The sequence below is a fragment of the Vipera ursinii genome (assembly GCF_947247035.1).
Source record: "Vipera ursinii genome assembly, chromosome: 2".
In the NCBI taxonomy this organism is placed as follows: Eukaryota; Metazoa; Chordata; class Lepidosauria; order Squamata; family Viperidae; genus Vipera; species Vipera ursinii.
In genome coordinates, this window is record NC_139513.1 from 71,960,210 (window position 1) to 71,985,858 (window position 25,649).

At 40.6% G+C, this 25,649-nt stretch overlaps 1 protein-coding gene across 3 annotated transcripts; it reads left to right on the top strand.

The window, feature by feature from the left end:
- The first annotated feature begins 1,340 nt into the window (after positions 1-1,340).
- On the top strand, positions 1,341-21,791 carry MON1A (MON1 homolog A, secretory trafficking associated). 3 transcript variants are annotated; one of them, XR_014491707.1, is made up of 7 exons: positions 1,341-1,558; positions 8,837-8,974; positions 12,103-12,570; positions 13,436-14,201; positions 17,018-17,165; positions 17,754-18,170; positions 21,736-21,791. XR_014491707.1 is itself a non-coding variant. In XM_083356142.1 (6 exons), the coding sequence occupies exons 2-6, from the start codon at positions 8,854-8,856 to the stop codon at positions 17,892-17,894; spliced, it is 1,644 nt and encodes a 547-aa protein (XP_083212268.1). In that variant the 5' UTR covers positions 1,341-1,558; positions 8,837-8,853; the 3' UTR covers positions 17,895-20,346. The 3 variants fall into 3 exon arrangements, 2 of the variants coding, with proteins under 2 accessions (XP_083212268.1, XP_083212269.1); XM_083356142.1 differs by lacking the exon at positions 21,736-21,791 and having other exon boundaries at positions 17,754-20,346; XM_083356143.1 differs by lacking the exons at positions 12,103-12,570; positions 21,736-21,791 and having other exon boundaries at positions 17,754-20,346.
- Positions 21,792-25,649: the final 3,858 nt, after the last annotated feature.

Consider the following 25,649-nt stretch of genomic DNA (forward strand, 5'->3'; position numbering starts at 1 on the left):
GCTGATTCATTGTATGATTATCTTTTCCAGAATCTTCCCAGGTATTGAGGTCAGGCTGATAGGTCCATTTTTTTTTCCGTTTTTGAAGATGGGAACTACATCAGCTCTCTTCCAGTCCTCTGGTAGTTCCCCAGTGCTCCAGGATCTTTGAAAAATATAGTTCAGTGGTTCTGAGATCACGTCTGCCAGTTCCTTGAGAACCTTGGGGTGTAATCCATCTGGTCCTGGTGATTTAAACCCGTCTAGACTGGACAGGTGCTCACTTATCATTTTCTTGCTTATCTTAACTTGTGTTTCTATTCTGTTTTTTATGGCACTATTTTTTTATAGGTTGGTCTGTTTTTTCCCTTTGTGTAAAGACAAATGCAAAAAACAAGTTAAATAGTTCTGCTTTCTCCCTGTTGCTTGTCACCTTCTTGCCACTTTCCCCCACTAATGGAGCAATCATTTCCTTCACTTTTTTCTTGTTTTTTACATGTTGAAAGAAGCCTTTTTTGCTTGTTTTTTACATGTTGAAAGAAACCTTTTTTGCTATTGTTGACTTTGGTGGCAAGTCTTAGTTCATTTTGAGCCTTAGCTTTCCTCACTTCATCTTTGCAGGCTCAGGCTATTTGCTGATATTCTGACTTAGTTATGTGATATTCTGACTTAGTTATAATGAAATATCCTTTGCCATATATCAAACCAATTAGTAGGATATAGAATGAAAACAAAAACAGTTTTGGCATTTTAAATACAACTATTTAACTGTAATAAAGGATAATGCCTTGTTTTATGTTTCCTTTTAAACTGACACACAAGATCACAATTACGGTATATTTGTTTTAATTGGTGCAAAGTTTTGTAACAATTCTTTACTGTCTAAAGAATATCTTCTTTGGAAACAACCCCAGAAAAAAATTCTTTCCAAGAAAATGTGAAGGTGGTGTTCAAAACATCAAAATAAAAAGTGATATAAGATTTTTTTTTTAATTTCCCTTTGTCTATAATATGAGGCTAAAGATCCTGGCCTCTCTTCCTGTTGTTGTTTTTTAAGATTAGAAATTATGTATTTGTTGCAGGCGTAATCCCATATCAATTTTTATTACATTTTCAACATTATCAAAGAGATTAAGAAGTTCTGAACAGAAGGGTGGTTTCAATCTATCCTGTGTTTCAAATGTTGGCAGATGCTTTTTTACTTCTCCGTTAGAAATGAATCTCACTTTTTGACCGTCAAAACAGCAAACTACAGAACTGTGGACTACAATCCCCAAGATGCACTGGGATCTGTGGTATTGAGAAAGTGACCTTTGAAAAAAGAGAAGTAGGTAGTGCACTGTACGTTCCTGGATGTAGCTGGAAGAGACAGAATCAGCTGGCGAGATTGAAAGGCATGCTCTAGACTCCAATGGCAGAATTTCCTTAGGAGATCGCTGCTGACTGAATTCCTCCTCCTCCTCCTCCTCCTTTCCCCGGAGCTTTACGTCCTTCCCCTTCTGCTCAGATTTCATCCACAAGCGGAGAAGCAGACTTTCACTGACGTTTTCTCTGTCGACAGCTTGTTCCTGTCAAAACTGTAAGTACCCTTTATATTCCTGAACGGAAAGTGTAAACAGGAAGAAAAATGCAGAGTTTAGGCCTGTTGATAGTTGTCTTCAGTTTTGCAAATATTCTCAGCGCTGTCCTAACTGAAACTTGCTACTGTGGCAGATGACAGGGAAAGGCAGCTTAACTGAATTTCATGCAAATCAATCTCTTATGATATCCAAGCGATTTACCAGAGTCTGGAAATTAAACAGAGGTTTTAAGTTGTTATTGATGTGCTCCAATAGATTTTTCTCCAAGAGTAGTTAGTGACAGCAATGATAACACATGGTGGAAGGAAAGTGAAGAGTACACACACACACACAAACCATGTATTAATTTGAACTCACAGTATCATTTAGGAGGGAGAGATTGTACAAAAACACAAATAATTCATGTAGGGAAATATGTAATTTAATTGTCTATCTTCAAATAATCTAAATTAGCAAATTGGTTTTCAGGTTCCTTTTCATTTCCAGACAAATATTTTGAAATTTTATAGAATTTATAGAATTATGGAACCTTTTAATTGGCAGCTCCCCCTCCTCCAAATTAACTGTGTAACCAGCTTTGGTATAAAGTGCAAACTGAGGGTGAAAGAAGAATCTGAACCAGTTCACATTCTTAGGGATATGTCAATGCCTGTTTGTATTTAGCAGAAAGTAATGAAATGAGGGGTCCTTGATACTCTCTGAGCTTACTTGTTTTCTCGCAGACATTCATTACCCTAACTAGGTAACATCATCAGTGTTAGAAGGAGTGCTGTTTACTGTAAGTTTATATTCTGGTGTCTTGCCTGTCTGTGTGGGTGGGGGCGGTCTTAGGGATTCTTTGGTTGTGCTGTTTACTAATGGCAGTTTCTTGATTGGGGCATTGCTTACTTGATGATCTGAAGTTGATCTTGGAGTTCATCTATGCTGATCTGAGTACTGGTTACTGGTGGAGCGGTGCTGAAGTCTTTTTCTCTTTTGGGCTGGTTGATTGTCTCTTTTGCATAGTCTATACCAGGGGTCGGCAACCTCGGCTCTTTTATGACTCGTGGACTTCAACTCCCAGAATTCCTGAGCCAGCTATGCTGGCTCAGGAATTCTGGGAGTTGAAGTCCACGAGTCATAAAAGAGCCGAGGTTGCCGACCCCTGGTCTATACACATTGTTAATATCTACATGTCTATTGCTGGCTGATTTGTCAGAGTGCCAGGCTTCTAGAAATTCGCTGGCATTTTTGGATTAGGCCTGGTCTAGGATTTGCCACATTTTCCCAATTGAAACTACCAGTATGGTTAAATCTGTCTATATGTTGTGAAATTAAAAATTTTTCATCATGCCATTTGATTGCCAGTTGGCGTTCATGGATGCATTCAGGTACAGAATTGAGGATGGCTTGATTTGCCACTGCTGGTGGCAGAGTCTAATTAGGGACTGCAATTCAACTGATGACAAAAAAATCTGTCATTCAGGGATTTTTTTTAAAGCTACTATATCTGGGTTGCCAAAATCTAAATAAGTACTACATAGTAGCAAAGTCTATATCGCCTTGCTACCATTTAGAGCTTGCCCAGTTTTTTGCTGCCCTGTTATGGTTGCCCTAATTCTTTCTCGCTTGTGAACTCAAATGACACTTCAGAAGAAGTTCAAGTTTAAACAGAGCTCCAGATTTGGTCTTCTAAATGAATTTTATTTCCATGGAACTATTCCTACAAAGAACTGGTATAGGAGCTATTTACTTGGAATTCCAGTTCTACTAAGATGCCCTGGCATAAAGAATATAAATGTGTTAACTGTAAACCCTCAGAAGCAAATAGACACTAGAAGTCAAGAGAGGGGGAAAATCTGAATCATGAGGTAGGAATGAAGTCCAGGTTAGCTCTTGCAGTAATAAACATTTAGCAGTTTCTAGATAAGGCACTAGTTAGCCTTGAGAAAATGAAAAGGAGCTTTACTAATCACAATTTATTGAATTACATAGGGCTAGAGATAAACAAGAATTATAGTGTTCCAGGAAGAAGACAACCCTGAAATTAAGATGGCTCCTCTGAAATGAAGGGAAATAAATTATAAATCCAGTTTTGCTCCCCCAATTTTTTCTTTTCAATTACCTCTTTCCTTCACACCTTCTCCATACTGTTTGTTTTTTCTTTGCTGCTATATCTTGGAAAGAGAAATATTTATGCACGTTCTTGTGTGTTTTCTAAGGCTTAGAGATAGTAGTGGAAATGCACTACAGTGGCTATACATCCTTTATAATAAATAGGACAGTCCTTTATTTCAGAAGTAGGTGGACAGGAAAGGAGAGAAAAGGAAGAAAAATCCCATTGAGGTATTATAAAAAGGATTAGTTTTTCCTAGAAAACTGTTCTAAGCAACTGTTAATGCAAACTAGAAACAAAAATTAAAATAAGACAATGGAAAGAGAACACCTATTCAACCTTGATGAATATAAATCACTGGGACTCGACAGATTACATCCCGGAGATCTGAAGGAGCTGGCAGATGTTATTTCAGAATTAATGCATATCTTTCAAAAATCCTGGAGCACTGGGGAAGTACCTGAGGATTGGAAAAGGGCTGATGTAGTTCCCACATTCAAGAAAGGGGAAAAAAACAGACCCAGGAAACTACAGACCAATCAGCCTAAAACCAATACCTGGGAGGATCCTGGAAAAGATAATCAAAAAACAGATCTGTGAACAACTGGAAGCAAACAAAGTTATAACTGGTAGCCAGCACAGGTTTGTTAAAAGCAGATCGTGCCAAACTAATCTTATTTCATTCTTTGATAAAGTGACCAAATTAGTAGACCAGTGAAATGCTGTGGACATAGTATACTTAGATTTCAGTAAGGCATTTGACAAAGTAGACCACAACCTACTGCTTGGTAAACTAAAAAAAGATGGAATAGACAACATCGCCACCAGATGGATTTGTAGCTGGCTGACAAACTGTACTCAACAAGTAGTCCTCAATGGTACTATATCCACATGGAGATAAGTAAGCAGTGGGGTACCACAAGGCTCCGTCTTAGGCCTAGTACTCTTCAATATCTTCATCAATGACTTAGATGAGGCAATAGAAGAAGAACTCATCAAATTTGCAGATGATACTAAACTGGCAGGAATAGCCAACAGTCCAGAAGACAAGCTCAGGAGCCAAAAAGATCTTGACAGACTTGAACAATGGGCCCTGTCCAACAAAATGAGTTTTAATGTGGAGAAAATAAAAGTTTTACATTTAGGCAGGAAAAATCAAAGGTATAAGTACAGATTAGACGAGACCTGGCTCAAAAACAGTAACTGTGAGAAGGACCTTGGAGTCCTAGTGGATGATCACTTGACTATGAGCCAGCAGTGTGCAGCTGCCACCAAAAAAGCTAATACAATCGTGGGTTGTATAAACAGAGGCATAGAATCAAGATCACATGAAGTATTAATACCACTTTATAAAACCCTAGTAAGACCACACCTGGGAAACTATAACCAGTATTGGCAAAATAGATGTTGAGACTTTGGAAAAAGTTCAGAGAAGAGCAACTAAAATGATCAAAGGCCTGGACACTAAAACATATGAAGAACAGCTGCAGGACTTGAGTTTGGCTAGGCTAAAGAAAAGAAGAAACAGGGGTGACATGATAGCAGTATTCCAGTATTTGAGGGGCTGCCACAGAGAAGAGAGCATCAAACTATTCTCCAAAGCACCAGAGGGCAGGACAAGGAACAATGGTTGGAAATTAAACAAAAAGAGAAGCAACCTGGAATAAAGGAGAAACTTCCTAACAGTGAGGACAATTAACCAGTGGAACAGCTTGCCTCCAGAAATCGTGGGCACTCCATCACTGGAGATTTCTAAGAAGAGGCTAGACCAGTGGTCGGCAACCCGAAAAAGGAAAAGAGCCACTGGGAACCGGTTCCATCACACATAAAAAAAGTGGGAGCTGCGTGCGTGCATCCATGCACGCGCATGCGCAAAAAATGTTTTGCACATGCGCAAAATGTTTTTCTTGCGCATGCGCAGATGCGCGCGTTTGCCTTTTTTTTTATGTGTGATGGAACCGGTTCCCGTTTGCGCGACGGCGACGGCCCGTCTGCAAAGCTGCCGCTTTCAGCAGCCTGCAAATGTGCCACGGCAGCTTTCACAAGAAGGGGCGCCGCTACCCATTCCGAGAGGTGCGCGCGCACCTCTCCGAACGACCGTAGGTGCGCGCGCACCTCCCCAAACCTCCCCAAACGTCGGCAGGTCTCCACACCTCTGCACGAACGGGCAGCGGCCCCGCTTCTTGCGAAAGCTGCCGCGGCCCGTCTGCAAAGCTGCCAAAAGCGGCAGCTTTGCAGACAGGCCGCAGCAGCTTTCACAAGAAGCGGGGCCGCTGCCCGTTCGCGCGGAGGTACGGAGACCTGCCGACGTTTGGGGAGGTTTGGGGAGGTGCGCGCGCACCTCCCCAAACATTGGCAGGTCTCCGGATGGCGGCGGCTTGGGAGAGGTGCACGCGCACTCTCCAAACCGCCGCCATCCCGTTTGCACAGCTGCCGTGATCGTCAATGTTTGACGAACGCGGCAGGTCTCCGGACGGGATGGCGGCAGTTTGGCGAGTGCGCGCGCACTCTCCAAACCGCCGCCATCTGGTTTGCACAGCTGCCGTGTTCGTCAATGTTTGATGAACGCGGCAGGTCTCCGGACGGGATGGCAGCGGCTTGGAGAGGTGCGCGCGCACCTCCGCCCTTCGGAAAGGTGCGTGCGCACCTCTCGGAACGGGCGGTGCCACTCTCCATTTGGAGAGGTGCGCGCGCACCACTGCCCGTTCAAAGAGGTGCGCGCGCACCGGGCAGCTGGGAGCCGCAGGAGACGGCTCAAAGAGCCGCATGCAGCTCCGGAGCCGCAGGTTGCCGACCCGTGGGCTAGACAGTCACCTGTCTGAACAGGGGGTTCCAAATTCCCTTCCAACTTTGTTGTTTTTGATGTTGTTATTAGTGTTATTGTTATTATTGGTATAGGTTCTCCTACTTGAGCAGGGGGCTGGACTAGAAGACTTCCAAGGTCCCTTCCAGCTCTATTCTGTTCTTCTAATCTTCAAAAGTATCCAAGCTTTTCAACAATAATGTCTGTACCTCATTTGGGAGGAAAAAAAAGTCCTTCCTATTGGTTAAATGATGATGATAACTTTATTGTCACTTTGAATGTACACCAATCGGCATACATCAAAATGAAATTTCGTTGCATACAGCTCTCAAAGGGTCACCACCTCCAATATATACTCCTTGTTCGTGGCCCGCTCAAATTTCACATTGTCCATTTTAGTCTCTAGGGAGTGAACGATGGCAAACAGGACAGATGGAAACGGGGCTCCATGTGGATTAGCCCTCAAATTTGCTTGTATTCTGACAACCTTGCCTTCTTTCCTTTTTCTGATGCTGACTCTTCCACCTTTTCCTTAAAGAGGCCTTGCTTCTTTTCGCCCCTGGAGCACGCTGCTGCCGCCGCCACCAACTCCTCCAAAAGCCTCTCTCTCTTCCTCTGGGCCTGCCGACAGCCTCATCCAGTTCCTTCACTCCATAAGCTCCAGGTCCTCTCCTCCTCTGCCTCCTCTGGAAACAGCCCTGATTTGCAATACAATCCATCACTAGGCCAGCAGTGAGATCTTGCTGCTGGTAGAACAAATTCAAACAGTGCCAACAACTTTTAACGGTCTCACCAACAGTTCCAAAACAACTAGAAACTCGCCATGCCAGCAAAGATTGTTGGTCGTATGTCGTATGTTACCTTAGTTCCACCATGTTGCTCAAACACATTAAAATCTTCCTGATCATGTGGCCTATAGCCCTTACTATCCCTCCCAAAACTATTCGCCTTCAAGAGCCAATACAGCCGCAGCCATTCCAGGCGCTGCTATCTAATAATAAGTACACTATTAGGAAAAAGATGCTTGCAATTGAGAAGCAGTTCTGCCCAATTAGTCATGTGCTACATACGAGAGATGTTATCTGTAGCCCACAAATATTTTTATTATTATATTGTAGCTCTCTTCCATAGGCCTTACAGGCTAGAGCTAATACAGATATAAATCTAAAATATGTCAAGAGAGTCAGGTTGCTTAATGTTCCTACACAGGGACTTATTTCAAAAATATTTCAGAAATGAACAAACACAGCATTCTCTGTTTATTAAAGGTGACACATTTTTTTCAGGCTACTATGGTAGTCCCCAAAAGATATGAATGCTTTATTGATTTAATTAATTAATTAATTTTCTTGAAGTAACGGTGAGAAGTTCTACAAAAGTGTCAATGCAATGTGCATCTACTGTAAAAAAAAGGCCAACAGCAAGTTAGGAATAATAAGAAATGGCACTGAAAATAGAGGTATCAATATTGTTTTGATATTGTATTATTGTATACACACAGAGACATAATGTATTACTACCTTTATAAATCTATGGTGTGACCATTGGTAGAAAATTGTGTGCAGTTCTGGTTGCTGCACCTCAAAACAGATATAATGAACTAGAGAAGATTTAGAGGAGATCAATTAAGATGATCAAGACCAATTTCCCTATCTTTCAGGAAATGGCAGAGATGTCCAATCATGTAGACATCTGATCAGAATTAGTCACTCAGGTCTTTGAAAATATGTTGAATTCAAAGACCTTCTCTTTATATGATGTTGCTAAGCAACTTTTTGTCATTACTTTCTGATGGTCAGAGGGAGGAAAAAGAAAGAAAGGACATTTTACCTCAAAACCATTGGGCTGCTCAGTTTGTTCCTGGATATTGTGCCAATCCTCTCACACTTGGAGCAGAAGACGTTAAAGAAGTTGTTGGTTGGTTATATTCATATAATCTATTGAAGTATAAATTAAGAGCCACATTATGCAAATACAGCTCTTACATTTAGTTTATAAACCTTACATTTAGTTCAGTGTCTCATGTGAAATCAAGCAGCTGGACTGACAGATCAGTTAACATGGGAAAATGTTCTGTGTAGTCAGACTGTTTCATAGGTCTGTTTTATATTCCTCATCCTGAAATGATTAATTATACCAAAGGGTTTCTGCCCTAGCAGTGCCCTTTTATAGTTAGTATGTTAGAATGAAACTCAAATGTAGTTGATTATTAATACAAGCTGGAAAATTTTAAGTTTTAGGGATTATTTATTATGAGCTGCCCAGAGTTAAGTGAGATCGGCAGACATAAGTCCAATCAATCAATCAATCAATCAACAAACAAACAAACAAACAAACAAAGCCACTAAAGGTTAGTAGTTTTGATGTGTTTGCTTGCAGATCACTAATTTCTAATAATGGCTGTGGATGTTTATAAGAAGAAGGATGTGTCGAATGGGTCCTTGGCCCCGACTGATGGACAGCAGTCCGAGAGGTCAGAGAGTCCAACCCCAGGATTGACCGAGGGAACAGAACCAGGTGAGTCATAGTAGACATACTTTGTGCATTTTGTGTGGAATACTGTTATTACACACAACACACATATACAATCATGTTATTCCTTTTTGGGGTAGGGAATAAATAGAGAGATGCCAAATGGGGTAAGAAATAATGAGCCAAAGAAATTAAGGAATGAGATAAGGAAAAGGTAATGTATCTAATTTACTTGGACTAATTTACTAGGACTTCAGTAAGGCATTTGATAAAGTAGACCACAACCTACTACTTGATAAGATAGAAAAATGTGGGTAAGACAGCATCACCACCAGATGGATTCATAGCTGGCTGACTGGCCATACTCAGCATGTGGTCTTCAATGGAACTGCATCTACATGGAGGGAAGAGTGTGGTGGGCTCTGTTCTGGGCCCAGTGCTCTTCAATATCTTCATCAATGATTTGGATGACAGGATAGATGGGAAACTCATCAAATTTGCAAATGACACCAAGTTGACAGGAACAGCCAACACTCCAGAAGATAGGCTTAAGGTACAGAAGGATCTTGACAGACTTGAACATTGGGCACTATCTAACAAAATGAAATTCAGTGGTGAAAAAAGTAAGGTTCTACATTTGGTCAAGAAAAAACAAATGTACAGTACAGTATATATGTGGTACAGTATAGGTGGTACCTTGCTCAATAGTAGTAACTGTGAGAGAGATCTCGGAGTCCTAGTGGACAATCACTTAAATTATCAGCCAGCAGTGTGCTGCAGCTGCCAAAAAAGCCAACACAGTGCTAGGCTACATTAACAGAGGGATGGAACCAAGTTCCCGTGAAGTGTTAATACCATTATAAAATTTATAATGCCTTGGTAAGGTCACACTTGGAATACTGCATCCAATTTTGATCACCACGATGTAAAAAAGATGTTAAGACTCTAGAAAGAGAACAGCAACAAAGATGATTAGGGGACTGGAGGCTAAAACATATAAGGAACGGTTGCTGGAATTGGGTATGTCTAGTTTAATGAAGAGAAGGGTGAGGGGTGACATGATAGCAGTATTCCAATATCTCAGGGGCTGCCACAAAGAAGAGGGAGTCAAGCTATTCTCCAAAGCACCTGAAAGCAGGACAAGAAGCAACGGATGGAAACTAGTCAAGGAGAGAAGCAACCTAGAACTAAGGAGAAACTTCCTGACAGTTAGAACAACTAACCAGTGGAACAACCTGCCTCCAGAAGTGGTGAATGCTCCAACACTGGAAGTTTTTAAGAAGAGACTGGACAGCCATTTGTCTGAAATGGTATAGGGTTTCCTGCCTGAGCAGGGGGTTGGACTAGATAATCTTAAAGGTACCTTCCAACTCTATTATTGTTATTGTAAATCTAGTTGATGCTAACACCATACGCTATACTTAAGCTTACCTTTCTATTGTTGCACAGTATTGTTGTTTCTAACATGCAAAATTCACTGCTCCATACATTGTGTTTGATTTTTTTAAATCTTCCTTTCTGAGAATCTCATCAACTCCATTTAACAACACATTTCTTAATCTTTCCTGTTGATCCATTCACTCTTTCTTCATATATATATATATATATATATATATATATATATATATATATATATATATATATATATATATATATATATGATATATTCAGAGTGTGGATATGCAATATAATCAGTTTTATTTTAGATGATAGTAAGACCTTCCTCTTTTTCTGATATTTTTAATGAACATCTTTTTATTGAGAGGGAAGAACTACTATACAGTAGTAGTTTACTAAGAAGAATAGGATGGCAGCCAGAAAGCAGCAATTATTCTTGCCTATAAAATCCAGTCAAGTGACCTATTTTCCACATGGAATCCTCTGTGAGAACCATTACTAAATAAAAACCTGCACAGAGAGCACCACAACCAGCAGAATGGGTAGAAATGTCAAATATAGCACCCAGTCACACTAAAACGATAGCAAAACACTAACATTAAAAATGCCAAAACAATACTTCAGATGCCTAGGAAAGTAAGAGCTCTACCTGGGATCAAAAGTATCATAACATAGATATCAGGCTAATTAATCTGAAAATGGTGTTTTATGCCAATCAGAAAAGAAATACTTTTTTTTAATAACTACCTGCTCTGCCTTACTGGAGAAGCTGCTTCAGACAGCCTGATTTCAAGCTGTTGGAGTTTTATATGTTAATGTGTGAACATTTTGTATTGGGCCCAGAAATAGATGGACAGCAGTGCAGATGGCAAAGTTATAAGTCTATGATTAAATCAACTCTAAAAAGCCACTAAATTGCTATCCAAAATCCTAGTCTCGGTATGATATTAAAAAGTATGGTCACTTTCCTGGGTTTTATTAGGAAGAATAATAGTCACATTTCCAAGCAAATGTAGCAGAAATATCAACAATCATGCAAGAAAAGGGAAAAGAAACTACAAAACTGGGAAAAAATCATCCAGAATAATACATGAGCAGATAATCTAGATTTTAGACTCTGAGAATAATTAATCTCAAACCATATCTTTTCATAGAATGAAAACCACTGTTTCTGCTTAATGGGCCATATTACTGTGAATCTAAGACTCAGTAGTCTGAGATTCTTAACTTGATTTCAGATTATTATTGGGAACTTAATGCTCAGTTTTTCTTTCACTGCTTTAAAATACTCGATACATTCAGCCTTCTCTGACTAATTTATTAAATATACCTAAAGAATATGCATGCGCTACTTAAGGAAGAAAGACAGATAATAAATTTCAAGTTCCTGAGTAAGAATTAAAAACGTTTGAGCTCAGGAAGTACAATTATCACATTAAAATATTAAAATTAAAAGATCTGCCTGTTTTACATTGTTTTCAAAGGAAGAGCATCCATTATGGTTTAAGGGTGGTAGGGTGTATTCATTAAAATAAATGTAATCTTCTAACCTTTAATATTTAAATGTAACCCCTTGTTCCTTAGTTAACACAAAGCACAGAAACAGAAATTTTAGCAGAAGATTAAAGAAAATCAAGATTTATTTATCATCTTATGTAGGCTGATGCACTGAGGAACTTTGGAAGTCACTCTGTTCTGATGCCTTTGTCACAGTTTAAAATAACCCTCTGTTCTGTTCTGAGAAACTGACCACTTATTCTGGCATTGTTTATCAGGGGCAGGCCAAGAGGGAGCCATATTTGTTCACACTAAGTCATATGAGGACCTAACCAGTACAGACAATACAGAATTGGCACCCAAGAGCCCAGGCGAGAGGGAAGAGTCTCAAGGTGACGAGCTCAAGATGGAAGAGATCAGCAAGGATTTCAGTGAACTAAGCACACAACTTACTGGTATAGCCCTGGACCTGGAAGAAGAGATAAGGCAGAACAGTGAGGGCAATTTGGAACTGTCACCACAAGCTTCACGTCGAGGTTCAGTCCTGTCAGGGAAAGAAGAAGAAGATATAAGCGTGGAGACCTGGCGCATGCATCAGAAGCACATCTTTGTTCTAAGTGAGGCAGGCAAGCCGATATACTCACGATATGGGTGTGAACAGGCTTTGTCTACTACCATGGGAGTAATGATGGCTTTGGTCTCCTTTGTAGAAGCAGAAAAGAATGCCATCAGATCAATTCATGCAGGTACTAATTCATAACATTTCTTCCTGACAAACTAGGCCTGTTGGAAAATAGAATATGGTATGAGGGAAAGACAGAAGAAATGAGAGTGCAGAGTCTTCTGCAGAGATAATCAGTATAACATTGGCTTTAGGGCTAAAAGTGCTGATTTTTACACAAAACAATAAAAAATGCTTCTGTAAGTTATTTTTTTTTTAATGTACTCACTGCCCATCAGGCTATCACTTGACTCTAGGCGGCTTACAATGCAATAAAACAGTATTATAAAAGATGAAAACAGTAAGAACAAATACATTAAAATTAACAAAGAAATAACAAGATGGATGGGGGAAATTTGGTTTAACTTAACAAGTTTAATAATTTGTTAATATGCCATTTATCTTTAGTTTAGCATCAAGTAAGTTATAGATGAACAATTAAGATGTTTCTGTAAAGAGCAAGGAGCAAATCCAAAGTCAATTTATTAAAAAAAACTGACCAAAATCCATGTTCAGACAGAAGAATATGACTAGATTGCTAAGATGGCTGCTACTGGCCAACCTTGAGGTGGAAGAGAATTAGTCAAAACTTCATAAATAACAACTTTCAAAACCTAAGAATAAGTTTAGTTAATTCTCATTACTTTTCACAGAACTAATAAACCTATAATTTGTACCATTTTTTATTTCAGGTAGAGATTCGTAAAATATCCCTTGCATGCAAAGAACAATAATTATCAGAAAACAGCTAGAGTACAATATGCAGTTCCCCAGAGTAACCTCCACTGAAGTAAAAACTATTTTCAAAAAGGGCTTTAGGGTTACAACTGTAGCTCAAACTATTGACGCACTTTCTCTCCTTCTCTCCCTCTCCATTTTGACTCTGCCAGATGGATACAAGGTGGTCTTCGTGCGCAAGAGTCCCCTGGTGCTTGTTGCAGTGGCTCAGACTCGACAGTCAGAGCAAGAAATTGCTCAAGAACTCCTTTATATCTATTACCAGATAGTCAGTCTCTTGACACTGACTCAGCTTAACCGGATATTCCAACAGAAGCAGAACTATGATCTAAGGAGACTGTTAGCAGGCTCTGAGCGTATAACTGACAACTTGGTAGACCTGATGGCTAGAGACCCCAGTTTCCTCATGGGGGCAGCACGTTGCCTGCCTATGGCTGCTGCAGTCAGGGATGTGGTGAGTGCTTGCCTTCAACAAGCCAAAGCTAAAAGCCTAGTATTTGCCATCTTATTGTCAAAGAACCAATTGGTATCACTTGTGAGGAAAAGGGACCAATTCCTTCATCCAATTGATCTCCATTTACTCTTTAATCTCATTAGCTCATCCTCCTCATTTAGAGAAGGAGAAGCTTGGACTCCAATATGCCTTCCCAAGTTCAATTCCAATGGTTTCTTCCATGCTCACATTTCTTATTTGGAACCAAACATTGACTTGTGCCTTGTCCTGATTTCTACTGATCGTGAGGACTTCTTTACTGTATCTCACTGCAAGCAAAAGTTCCAAGAACGCCTAAAGAAGCGTGGTGTTCATCATGTTCTCTTGGAAGCATTGCGTACTCCTTTCTACAGTGTCTCCCAGGTGGGAATTCCAGACCTTCGACACTTCATCTACAAATCTAAGAGTTCAGGACTTTTTACCAGGTGAGAGTCCATCCTGGGCAAAACCCATCTTCAAGCTTCTCTCTAGAACTCTGCTGAAGGCAAGGATAGATGGAATTGATCTACTCTCCATTAATGGGATCAATTTAGTCTATGTTGGATAGTCTATTTCAGGAAGATGAAATTTAACCTTGGGACATCAAGTTCCTACTGAATTAATAAAATAAATTAAATTACAAATTGACATGCACAATATGTCTCCAGGAAACAAAAATCAGCTCTGTCTTTAGAGCTATAGGTATTTGAACAATCCTCCTAATAATTTGTGGCCCTGTGGCCATCAAATCAAAGATACTTATACACTAAATAGCCAGTTTAATGAATAGTAATAAAACATAGGTAGCCAGCTGGCAGTAAAAATGAGAAAGGCAATGGGGTTTATTGCGTAATCCAGGAGCACCCAAAAACCTAGTTTATTGTTTAGTTGAATAGTCTAATCATACTTTCAGGAGACTTTGTATGCTCTAGAACAGGGGTCTCCAACCCCCGGTCCGTGGACCAGTACCGGGCTGCAGCATGCCAGCAACCGGGCTGCACACACAAGCAAAGCCCCATCTGCGAGATGCAGGCAGCACACAAAACCACGCACCCTTCGGTCCGCAGAAAAACCTCTCTCCACGGGGACCGGTCCCTGGTACCCAAAAGGTTGGGGACCTCTGCTCTAGAATACAATCCAAATTACACCTGCAACTTAATTGTGAGGAGGTAGGTACTAAGTACTGTAGATCCACTTCGAAAATATTGTTTGTAGAATCCATTTTCTGATCTGATGTGGGAGATAATGATCAGATCTGTCTTTCCAGTCCTACAGTTTCTTTTGGAATGAAACAAAAAACTTAAATGTTACAGACAAAACAGAGTACACTCTAGTTCCACCTAAAGACATCTGTATACAAATGTCTACATTTAGTTTGTGCAAAGAGGTCTCAGGTTGTTGGATCACAGGCCACACTTTACCTTTGAATGGTGTGCTGAGAGCTATTCAAGAAGTAAATAAGACATGGAGAAAGAACCAGGCAAAATCTAGGGGGGCTTTCGCCCAGGTTCGCCTGGTGCGCCAGTTGCGGCCCTATCTAAACCGGGATGCCCTGTGTACAGTCACTCATGCGCTCGTGACCTCTCGCCTTGACTACTGTAATGCTCTCTACATGGGGCTTCCCTTGAAGACCACTCGGAGGCTCCAACTGGTACAGAATGCGGCCGCGAGAGTTGTCTTGGGAGTTTCCCGGTACTCCCATGTTACACCTTTGCTCCGCGAGCTGCATTGGTTGCCAGTTGTCTTTCGGGTGAGGTTCAAGGTGTTGGTTACGATCTTTAAGGCCCTACATGGCATGGGTCCGGGTTACCTCAGGGACCACCTGCTGCCGGCATCGACTCCCCTCCGCCCTGTGCGTTCCCACAGAGAGGGCCTCCTCAGGGTGCCGCCAGTCAGGGAATGTCGACTGGTGGCCCCCAGGGGGAGGGCCTTCTCTGTGGGGGCCCCGGCTTTATGGAATCAATTGCCGGTGGAGCTCCGGATGGCACCAGACCTTCGAACTTTCCGTCGGGGCCTGAAGACCCATCTGTTCGAATTAGCTGGTCTGGCCTGATGGGGATTATGGGTTTTTTAATTGTTTTTAATCTGTACTACTGTTTTATTGGGCAAGGGTTTAATTCTTTTTTTAATTTTTGTATTGTGTTTTTTGTTTTTTATATATGCCCTGTGAACCGCCCTGAGTCCTACCAAGGAGAAGGGCGGTATATAAATCAAATAAACTATAAACTATAAACTATAAAATCAGGAAGAATTGAATTTACATGTTTTTCTCTTCTTTGATCTCAAAACAATTTGGATACACACACACACACACACACACACACACACAAGATCAAAAATTTTATTATATAACAAATACCTTGATGCAAATTGGAGTGTGTTTCTTTTTTATTTTTATCTTTCACAACATTATTCTTGACTTTGAATTGAAAAAGTCAAATAATTTTAATGCTGGATAGTAACACTGATATCCTACATTGTAACTAATATTGACAGTCTACCTCCTACTTTTTTATTTCCAATACTCTTAAGTTATATAAATTATAGAATGTCAAGAATATGTAATTATAGCATGTAAATATCATTGTATTGACATTTTTAAAAAATAATAAAAAATTAGCAACAGTTTTTGGACAGGTTCTGAGTCTCTACCGGAGACTCTTTGGGAGATGTGACCCTAGAACTGCAGGTTAAATGCTTATTGTCTAAACAAAGTCCTGATCTTAATTCTCAACAGTCTTTGGTATTAATAAAATTTCAAGCTCGTATATTTTGAGATTGTGTTTTAATGGTAACTCATCAAAAAATTGGGAGAGGGGACATTATTTAGTAAAATAGAGCCTTGGTGGAGCAGTGGGCTAATGCCTCCTTAAGTAACACCAGCTGCCTGCAATTAGTACAGGTTCGAGTCCCACCAGGCTCAAGGTTGACTCAGCCTTCCATCCTTCCGAGGTAGGTAAAATGAGGACCCAGATTGTTGGGGGCAATAAGCTGACTTTGTAATAATGCCGCTTGGGGGGGCTGAAAGCCCTAATAAGCAGGCATATACATAGAATGAAGGCTATTGCTAAGCACATTAGTTTGTGCTTAAATTGTAAGACGCCCTGAGTCTTCGGAGAAGGGCGGGATGTAAATGGGATAAAAAAAAATCACTAGCTGTAAATTCTGCTGAAGTGAGAAATTTTCTCCTTAGGCAAAAAAAAAGTTATTTAATTTATCTTTATGACAAAAAGCATTATGCAATGACATTGTGTTTTTCCAGCCCAGAGATTGAAGCTCCCTATATCACTGAAGAAGAAAAGGAAAGACTCCTGGAATTGTATCAATACTTGCATAGCCGAGCTCACAATTCCTCCCGTCCTCTAATTAACATCTATTATGCTGGATCCAATGAAAATCTCCTAGCCTGGGTAAGAATTTATTTCATTGCTGCACAATTGTAGTAAAAGCAGGACCCAAATAACTTTATTATCTGGGAAATATATTAGTGTATTAGTACAACTGAAACCTTGCACACTTCTTCACTTAGAGCAGACATGTCAAACACAAGGCCCAGGGGCCGGATCCGGCCCGTGAAGTGGTTTCATGTGGCCCGCGAAGCCATCCTGGAAACAGTGAGGGAACGGCCCCCACTGCCTTGGCCCTGGCCCAGAGACCCTCCTTCTGCCAGAGACCCCCAGATCTGTCCCACTCCTGCCCAGGCCCCCATAGGCACCCTTGATGCATAGGTTATACACACTCTAGCCACACCCACCCAGTAGGCCACGCCCACCCTGGCCATACCCACCCGGCCCCTTGAGGGCAACCGCAATCCTGATGCAGCCCTCAATGAAATTGAGTTTGACACCCCTGACTTAGTGGCCCAGTGAAACAGTTGGCAACAATTATTTGCATGCAATAAAAACAACAGGGCATTTTACTTTGCATGTCAACAGTAACATGAGAGGAACTGCTTTGCTCTGATTGCATATTGTAATAGAAATTCAAACTTTTTCCAGGTGACCAGTGCTTTTGAACTCTACGTATGCTTCAGCCCCTTGGGTACCAAAGCAGCAGCTGCCAGCGCTGTCAACAAGCTGATGAAGTGGATCCGTAAGGAGGAGGACCGGCTCTTTATATTGACACCCCAGACTTACTGACTGTTGTGACGTGGGCTGCCTGCCTTGTTCTGAATACTTCAAAACACCTTCCTGTGTCTGGTGGGACTAGACATAGTCAGTTTCTCTCTCTCTCTCTCTCTCTCTCTCTCTCTCTCTCTCTCTCTCTCTCTCTCTCTCTCTCTCTCTCTCTCTCTCTCTCTCTCTCTCTGGGTAGCAAAGCTTTTGGCTGACACACGGGTATCAGAAGAGTCCAATATTTCAGGATTAGTTTTAGATATTGCATCTAGAACTGGAACATGGACCTCCTGCCATCCTGTAAGTATTATCTGATATCTCTTTCAGCCTAAAAATATGTCCTTTCTACCATTTTCTGCATATTTTGAGGCTGTGTTAAACAAATCTTTTTCTCCATAGCCTATTTTCTCTGCTGACTTTCAGAACGTAGTGGCAGAGATATTAATTTATCCCATCTCTCTTCATCTTGACTAATTTAGGGAAGGTAGGTTGATGGCTTAGCAGGTGCCTTCTCATAGGACTTTTCATATATAGGGCTGGACAAATGCACAGAAGGTGAGGCAAATATGTAGATAGTGAAGGCAAAAACATTTTTATGTCCCGTTATAGGAAGATTAAAAAAATCCCAAGGAAGTTTTTCTTTTTATGACTCCAAACCATGTTTTGCTCTTTGAGATCAACAAATTTGAAGAAGTTCATAGACTGTCTTCAAATTGCTAGCAAAGGACTGAAGTGTAGTAGCAAAAGCAATATATAAATATTCTCAATTAGAGGCAGTCAGAACCTGTAATAAGTGGCATGAACCTGGTAGTTGGGAAAATATTTTATAAATTATTTTCATTCGTTCCTGTGAGCTTCTTCCTAGAACCCATTTATCGAATGGGTTCTATTTTTAACTGGACCAAATTCCTGATTTTCAAGGACCTGATGAAACCATGTCCATTCTGTTATAAGCTATGTCATCTCTTTTATTTTTTAACAAGGAAACAAAAATTCAGGGAAAATGAAAGATTTGAATCATTGTTAACACGTGAATTCTCAGGCCTAACAATTACATGTATTTGAGCAGGAACAGCCAGATTTCACACCATTGTTTCTCAATCCCTGCAACTTTCAGATGTGTCAACTTCATTTCCTAGAATTCTGTTTACACCCATTCTTCAGTTGTGGGAATTTTGAAAACAAGGGTCTAGTAGTCCCACAGAAAGTTAATTTGTCATATGGAATGTTTTTGAAATGATACTGAAATGGGGCAACCTCAGAATTAAGTTTGCCATTGTTGTTGCCATTCTTCAGAACAGTTCAGAACAGCATAATGTCACTTTTTAGAATAGAAATTTTTAACACCAATATGTAATGTTATGTACAGAAGTGAAGGAGGAAAGGCGTATGGGGGTTTTGAATGTTAGAAAGTTTCTGACAATAAGAGCATTATGACAATGGAACCAGGAAGTGAGAAAAATGTAATGCACTCCTTCACTGGATATAGCTTCATGGGGAAAGCTAGACAGCTGTCTGTTGGGATTACTTTGTTTGGATACATGTCTTAAAGGGTTGGATTAAATGGCCTTTTCCAGCTGCTACATTGGTATATGTTTACGCGTCGGGGGCAGAGGAGGGAGAGAAAAAATGATCACCAAAGTTATGACAGGGTTCTTCCAGACACAACTGCATATCCATCAAGGGAAAATGACCCCATCTGCTACACCCTACATTCCTGCATGTGTTCAACAGTGCCAGATCTCTGATTCTATTTGCTTTAGTATTTCTTTTTAGATTTTTGTCCCGCCTTTTTTTTTCCATATACAGCCTAGAGGGGCAAACATACCAATGTTCCTTCCTGATCCTTTTTCTCCACAACTACAACCCTGTGAGATGAGTTGGGCTAAGACCCTAACCCTAAGACTAGAACTCCCAGTCTCCTGGTTTCTAGGCCAACAGGTTAATCACTATACCAAACTGGCCCCTTTGTTCTATTCTTATTTGCACACTGTAAGGTGCTAGTAAACCGTAAGGTTAAATGAAGCTGAGATCCAGTGAAATTGTACATGTCCAGTGATGGTATCATTCTGATCCATTCTTGGATCTATGTTTTCATCAGGAAAAGGTTATTAATATTAAGCGTGATTCAGGGGAAAAATGTTTTTTAACAAGTACCTCTCAAAAAAAAATCAAAATCGAAACATAATTGCCACAAGATGGCAGCAGAACACCAGATTGTGAACAATTTCTTAATGATTAATAATTATTGAAATAAAAATCGTAGTAGATGCAGAATAAATTACTACTGACCAATGCATTTTTCCATATTTAAAACCAATGGTTTCACTATCACGTGTACTAATACTTCTCTGAATTTAATAAAAGTGTTTTATGGGACCTTTTAGATTAACAAACGTACTATATCGTAAGATTTCATGAGTTGAACTGAGTTCAACAAATGCTAAAACTGTACTATGTGCTATAATAAATTAAAATGCGGAAAACTCTTTGTTGTTTTGCTTTAACAAACTAGCACAGCTAGTTTAGTTCAAGATGTAATGTGATAACTATATGAGTAGCGATGAAATGATGCATTACTGCTAAGCTTGTAAGCCGCCCTGAGTCTTCGGAGAAGGGCGGGATATAAATGGAATTAAAATAAAAATAAAATAAAAAATAGGGTGTTTGGTAGAGGAAGATGTTAAGGAAAATAGTCTGGCCTTCCTGGACTGTGCAGTACACATTAAGGAAGACAGAAGCCTTAACACTGAAGTTTACAGAAAAGCCCCACACACAGATCAGTATTTAAATTTTGATTCTCACCACCCACTGGAGCACAAAAGGGGAGTTATCAGAACCTTACACCACTGAGCTGAAGGCCTGCCTACCAGCAAAGATGGGAAAGAAAAAGAATTAAACACATCAAGGAAGTCCTCAGAATGTGTGGTTATCCCAAGTGGGCCTTCATCAAATCCCAAAAAAGTAGGAGCTCCTCCGTAACAGACAAAGAAAATAACAATAAACGAAGGAACACAGTCATTCCATTCGTTGCAGGAATATCTGAAAAGCTCAGGAGGATCTTCAGCCAACACAACATACGTGTACACTTTAAACCCAAGAATACACTAAGGCGGAAGCTGGTCCGCTCCAAGGATAAAACTCCCAGGCACAAACTGAGCAACGTGGTGCAGCTGGTGCAGAATGCGGCCGTGCAAGTGGTGGTGGGGGTTTCCCGATACTCCCATGTAACACCTCTACTCCGCGAGCTGCATTGGTTTCCGGTTGCCCTCCGGGTGAGATTCAAGGTGCTGGTGATGGCCTATAAAGCCCTAAATGGCATGGGTCCGGATTACTTACGGGAGCACCTGTTGCCGGCATCAACTTCCCTTCGTCCAGTGCGCTCCCACAGAGAGGGCCTCCTCAGGGTGCCATTGGTCAGAGAGTGTCAACTGGCGGCCCCCAGGGGGAGGGCGTTCTCTGTGGGCGCGTCAGACCTTTGGAACCGTTTACCGGTTGAGCTCCGGATGGCTCCTGACCTTCGCTCCTTCCGCCGTGACCTAAAAACTTACTTATTTGAACAAGCTGGCCTGGTCTGATGGGTTTGGGGTGTTTTAATATTAATTTTATTATTTTTACTGCAATTGGGCTACAATGTTTAATTCTTTTTAACTTTTGTACATTGTATTTCTATTGTATTTATTGCCCTGTACACTGCCCTGAGTCCTTCGGGAGAAGGGCGGTATAGAAATTATATTATTATTATTATTATTATTATTATTATTATTATTATTATTATTATTATTATTATTGTTGTTGTTGTTGTTGTTGTTGTTGTTGTTGTTGTTGTTGTTGTTGTTGTTGTTGTTGTTACTATTATTTACAGTACAATGCAGTGAGCCCTGTGCAGATCTGTACATTGGGGAAACAAAACAACCCCTTCATAAACGCATGGCACAACATAAGAGAACAAACCCATCAGGACAAGATTCAGCAGTCCAGCTGCATTTAAAAGAAAAAGATCACTCTTCTGAAGACAGCCAAGTCCACAAGTGCTGGTTTGAAAGAGTGGTCAAAGAGGCCATCTATGTCAAAACTGAACAGCCCTCTTTCAACAGAGGGGGAGGGATATGACATCATCTATCTCCAGACTACAACACAGTCCTTTCAGCAGTTCCAAGAAGGGTGCACACTCATTGGCACTACTCAGGTGACCCTGAGGACAAGATAAACCTCCAAGTGGCCTCAACGGCTCTCTAAAACAGGGGTGTCAAACTGGTGGCCAGCAGGCCGGATGTGTCACATGCAGCCCACCCCAGCTTTGCAAAAGCAGTCATGATACATCATGATACATCATGTGACATGATCATATTTGACACCTGTGCTCTAAAAGAATGCAAATGACTAGCTGTCTGCAAGGAATATAGATCCTTCCATTCCCCACTATCCAGTCAGAGCTGAAGAAACCTCTTGGAAGAGAAGTGAAACATCTTAAAAAAAACAAGGAAGTCCAGTTGCCTCTTGAAAAACCACCTCTGGGAAACAATAAGAACAGTTCGACAGTGGAACCAGTTACTGAGAAAGATGGTGGAGAACTGTAGGAAAGTATTTGACTCAAAAATCGTAGAGATGCTGAAACCCTCCATTGATTTGCTGCCTTTGATTTATTCTTTGCAAGTTTTAAATTTTGAAATTCCAACATAACAGAATTTCCATTATGAACACCTCAATTGCCCAGTAGGAATTCATTTCCATATACTTTACATAATACTTAATGTATTATATATTTAATGTATTATGTAGTATTTCAATTAATCAAGATATGCTATTTGAATTTTCTTATTGCGACAATGAAGACACGTTTCACAATCACACTGTTTTACTGATACCATACTTGCTATATTGCTAATAAAAGGGAATTGTCAGAACCCATTCTTTACCTGGGTGTGGGGGGAAAATCTATCTCATTTCTTTCCTCATTCATTTCTTTCTGAAGGTTCTGTCATTCTCCTGAGGGGGAAGCTCTGTGATATATTATTCTGCTTTGCTACAATGTATCCTTTCTGCTGTTCCTACATACTTACCCTCTGAACTGTCTCTCCCTTGATGCTACCTCAGGGTGAGAAAGGAATGTGCCTCCGGCCATCTGCCTTATCTCTCGCTGTGGAAGGGAAGGTGCGAAGACCCAACAATGTCTTCACAAGCATGGGAAAGGACCCCGTTATCAGCTCCTTTCCCACAGCGGACTTAACACCTGGGAATTGGCCCATTCAAAGTGACCGGAGGAACTATTGGGGTGGGGTTTTCTTGGGACTCTTTAAAGATATTGATCTGAGCGGGAAACCCTCAGATCTTGCCTATCATGCCTGCTATCAGCTTCTCCTAATAAAAGTTCCTTTTGGAAAGAAACTGTTCCAAGAGTCCTGCCTTCTTGGGATGAGGTTTTGAAGTGGGCCCTGACACTCGGGGTTGACACTCGAGGTCCTTGGTGCTCTCTGAGCTTGTTTCGTTGTAGACATTTCATTACCTAAACTAGGTAACATCATCATCATCACTAGCACTGGTGATGTTAGTTTGGGTAATGAAACATCTGCAAGAAAACAAGCAAGCTCAGAGAGCACCAAGGACTTCTCACTTTCTATATTATTTGTACATTTAACATTATGAATACTTATTGCATCAAATGTCCCAAATGCTTGCTTTATTCTAGCTAGCCAAGCAACCTTATTTTAGGGACATATGAGAGGTTTACAAATACTTCACTTTTTGTTTGTTGGCGCTCTCTTTGTTTCTGTTTCATGTTTTTTTATTCTTTTTTAAAATTCTTTGATGCGAACAAAGTTATCACTAAAAGCCAACATGGGTTTGTCAAAAACAGATCATGCCAGACAAATCTTATTGCATTCTTTGACCAAGTGACAAAACTAGTAGACCAGAGGAATGCTGTAGATTTAATTTACTTGGACTTCAGTAAGGCATTTGATAAAGTAGATCACAACCTACTACTTGATAAGATAGAAAAATGTGGGTTAGATAGCATCACCACCAGATGGATTCGTAGCTGGCTGACAGGCCGTACTCAGCATGTGGTCCTCAATGGAACTGCATTTACATGGAAGGAAGTGTGTAGTGGGGTGCCCCAGGGCTCTGTTCTGGGCCCAGTGCTCTTCAACATCTTCATCAACGATTTGGATGAGGGGATAGATGGGGAACTCATCAAATTTGCAGACGACACCAAGCTGGCAGGAATAGCCAATACTCCAGAAGATAGGCTTAAAATACAGGAGGATCTGGACAGACTCGAACACTGGGTGCTATCTAACAAAATGAAATTCAATGGTGAAAAAAGTAAGGTTCTACATTTAGGCAGGAAAAATCAAATGCACAGGTATAGTATAGGTGGTACCTTGCTCAATAGTAGTAACTGTGCGAGAGATCTCGGAGTCCTAGTAGACAATCACTTAAATATGAGCCAGCAGTGTGCTACAGCTGCCAAAAAAGCCAACACAGTGCTAGACTGCATTAACAGAGGGATAGAATCAAGATCACGTGAAGTACTAATACCACTTTATAATGCCTTCGTAAGGCCACACCTGGAATACTGCATCCAGTTTTGGTCACCATGATGTAAAAAAGATGTTGAGACTCTAGAAAGAGTACAGAGAAGAGCAACAAAGATGATTGGGGGACTGGAGGCTAAAACATATAGGGAACGGTTGCTGGAATTGGGTATGTGTAGTTTAATGAAGAGAAGGGTGAGGGGTGACATGATAGCAGTGTTCCAATATCTCAGGGGCTGTCACAAAGAAGAGGGAGTCAAGCTATTCTTCAAAGCACCTGAAAGCAGGACAAGAAGCAACGGATGGAAACTAGTCAACGAGAGAAGCAACCTAGAAGTAAGGAGAAATTTCCTGACAGTTAGAACAACTAACCAGTGGAACAACCTGCCTCCAGAAGTGGTGAATGCTCCAACACTGGATGTTTTTAAGAAGTCTGAAATGGTATAGGGTTTCCTGCCTGAGCAGGGGGTTGGACTAGATGACCTCCAAGGTCCCCTTCTTCTTCTTCTTCTTCTTCCTCCTCCTCCTCCTCCTCCTCCTCATTCTCATTATTATTATTATTATTATTTAGAAAAACTGTAAATTTAGAGTCTATATGCTCTATATAAGACCATGTTAGCAACTGCATGTTCTTCCTGGTCAATGTAATATGCATTAAAGTGGCTGCCTAACGAAACAAACTTTCAGGGCTTTAGGAAAATATGAAGAGAATGCTGTCGCAGAACTCAGATCTTCAGATATCAAACAACTGTTTCACAAGCCATGCTAAGCCATACTGTGGTTTATCTGTTCTTAACTAGCTGATGAAGTCACAAAGCCATGTTTTAATGCCAACGTAGTATATTCAGTAAAACACAATTAAACCCTGGTGGAAGAACATTTTGTTCTCTTCTAAAACTGAGAAATATTGCATGGGAATAGGGAGGTAGCATAATACGGTAAGTGTAGTTTGATCCTGAGGCTGCCTGTGACTGAAAAAATGTAAGATGTCAACCTCATCACAATGCCAATTAGAGAACACAACTATGGTCTTCCACCCCACTGATCAACTAAACATCTCATTTTAATCTTGCAGTTGGAGGCCATGTGGTTCGTTTATGACTCAGCATGTTGGGGGGGGAATCAGAAATTGGGGAAGTAATGTGCCAACACAGCCTCTGCTGCTTTTGATTAAAAAAAGGTCTCAGAGTTCTTAGTGGTGAAGAAATTAATCACTTTCACCATACAATAATATATAAGG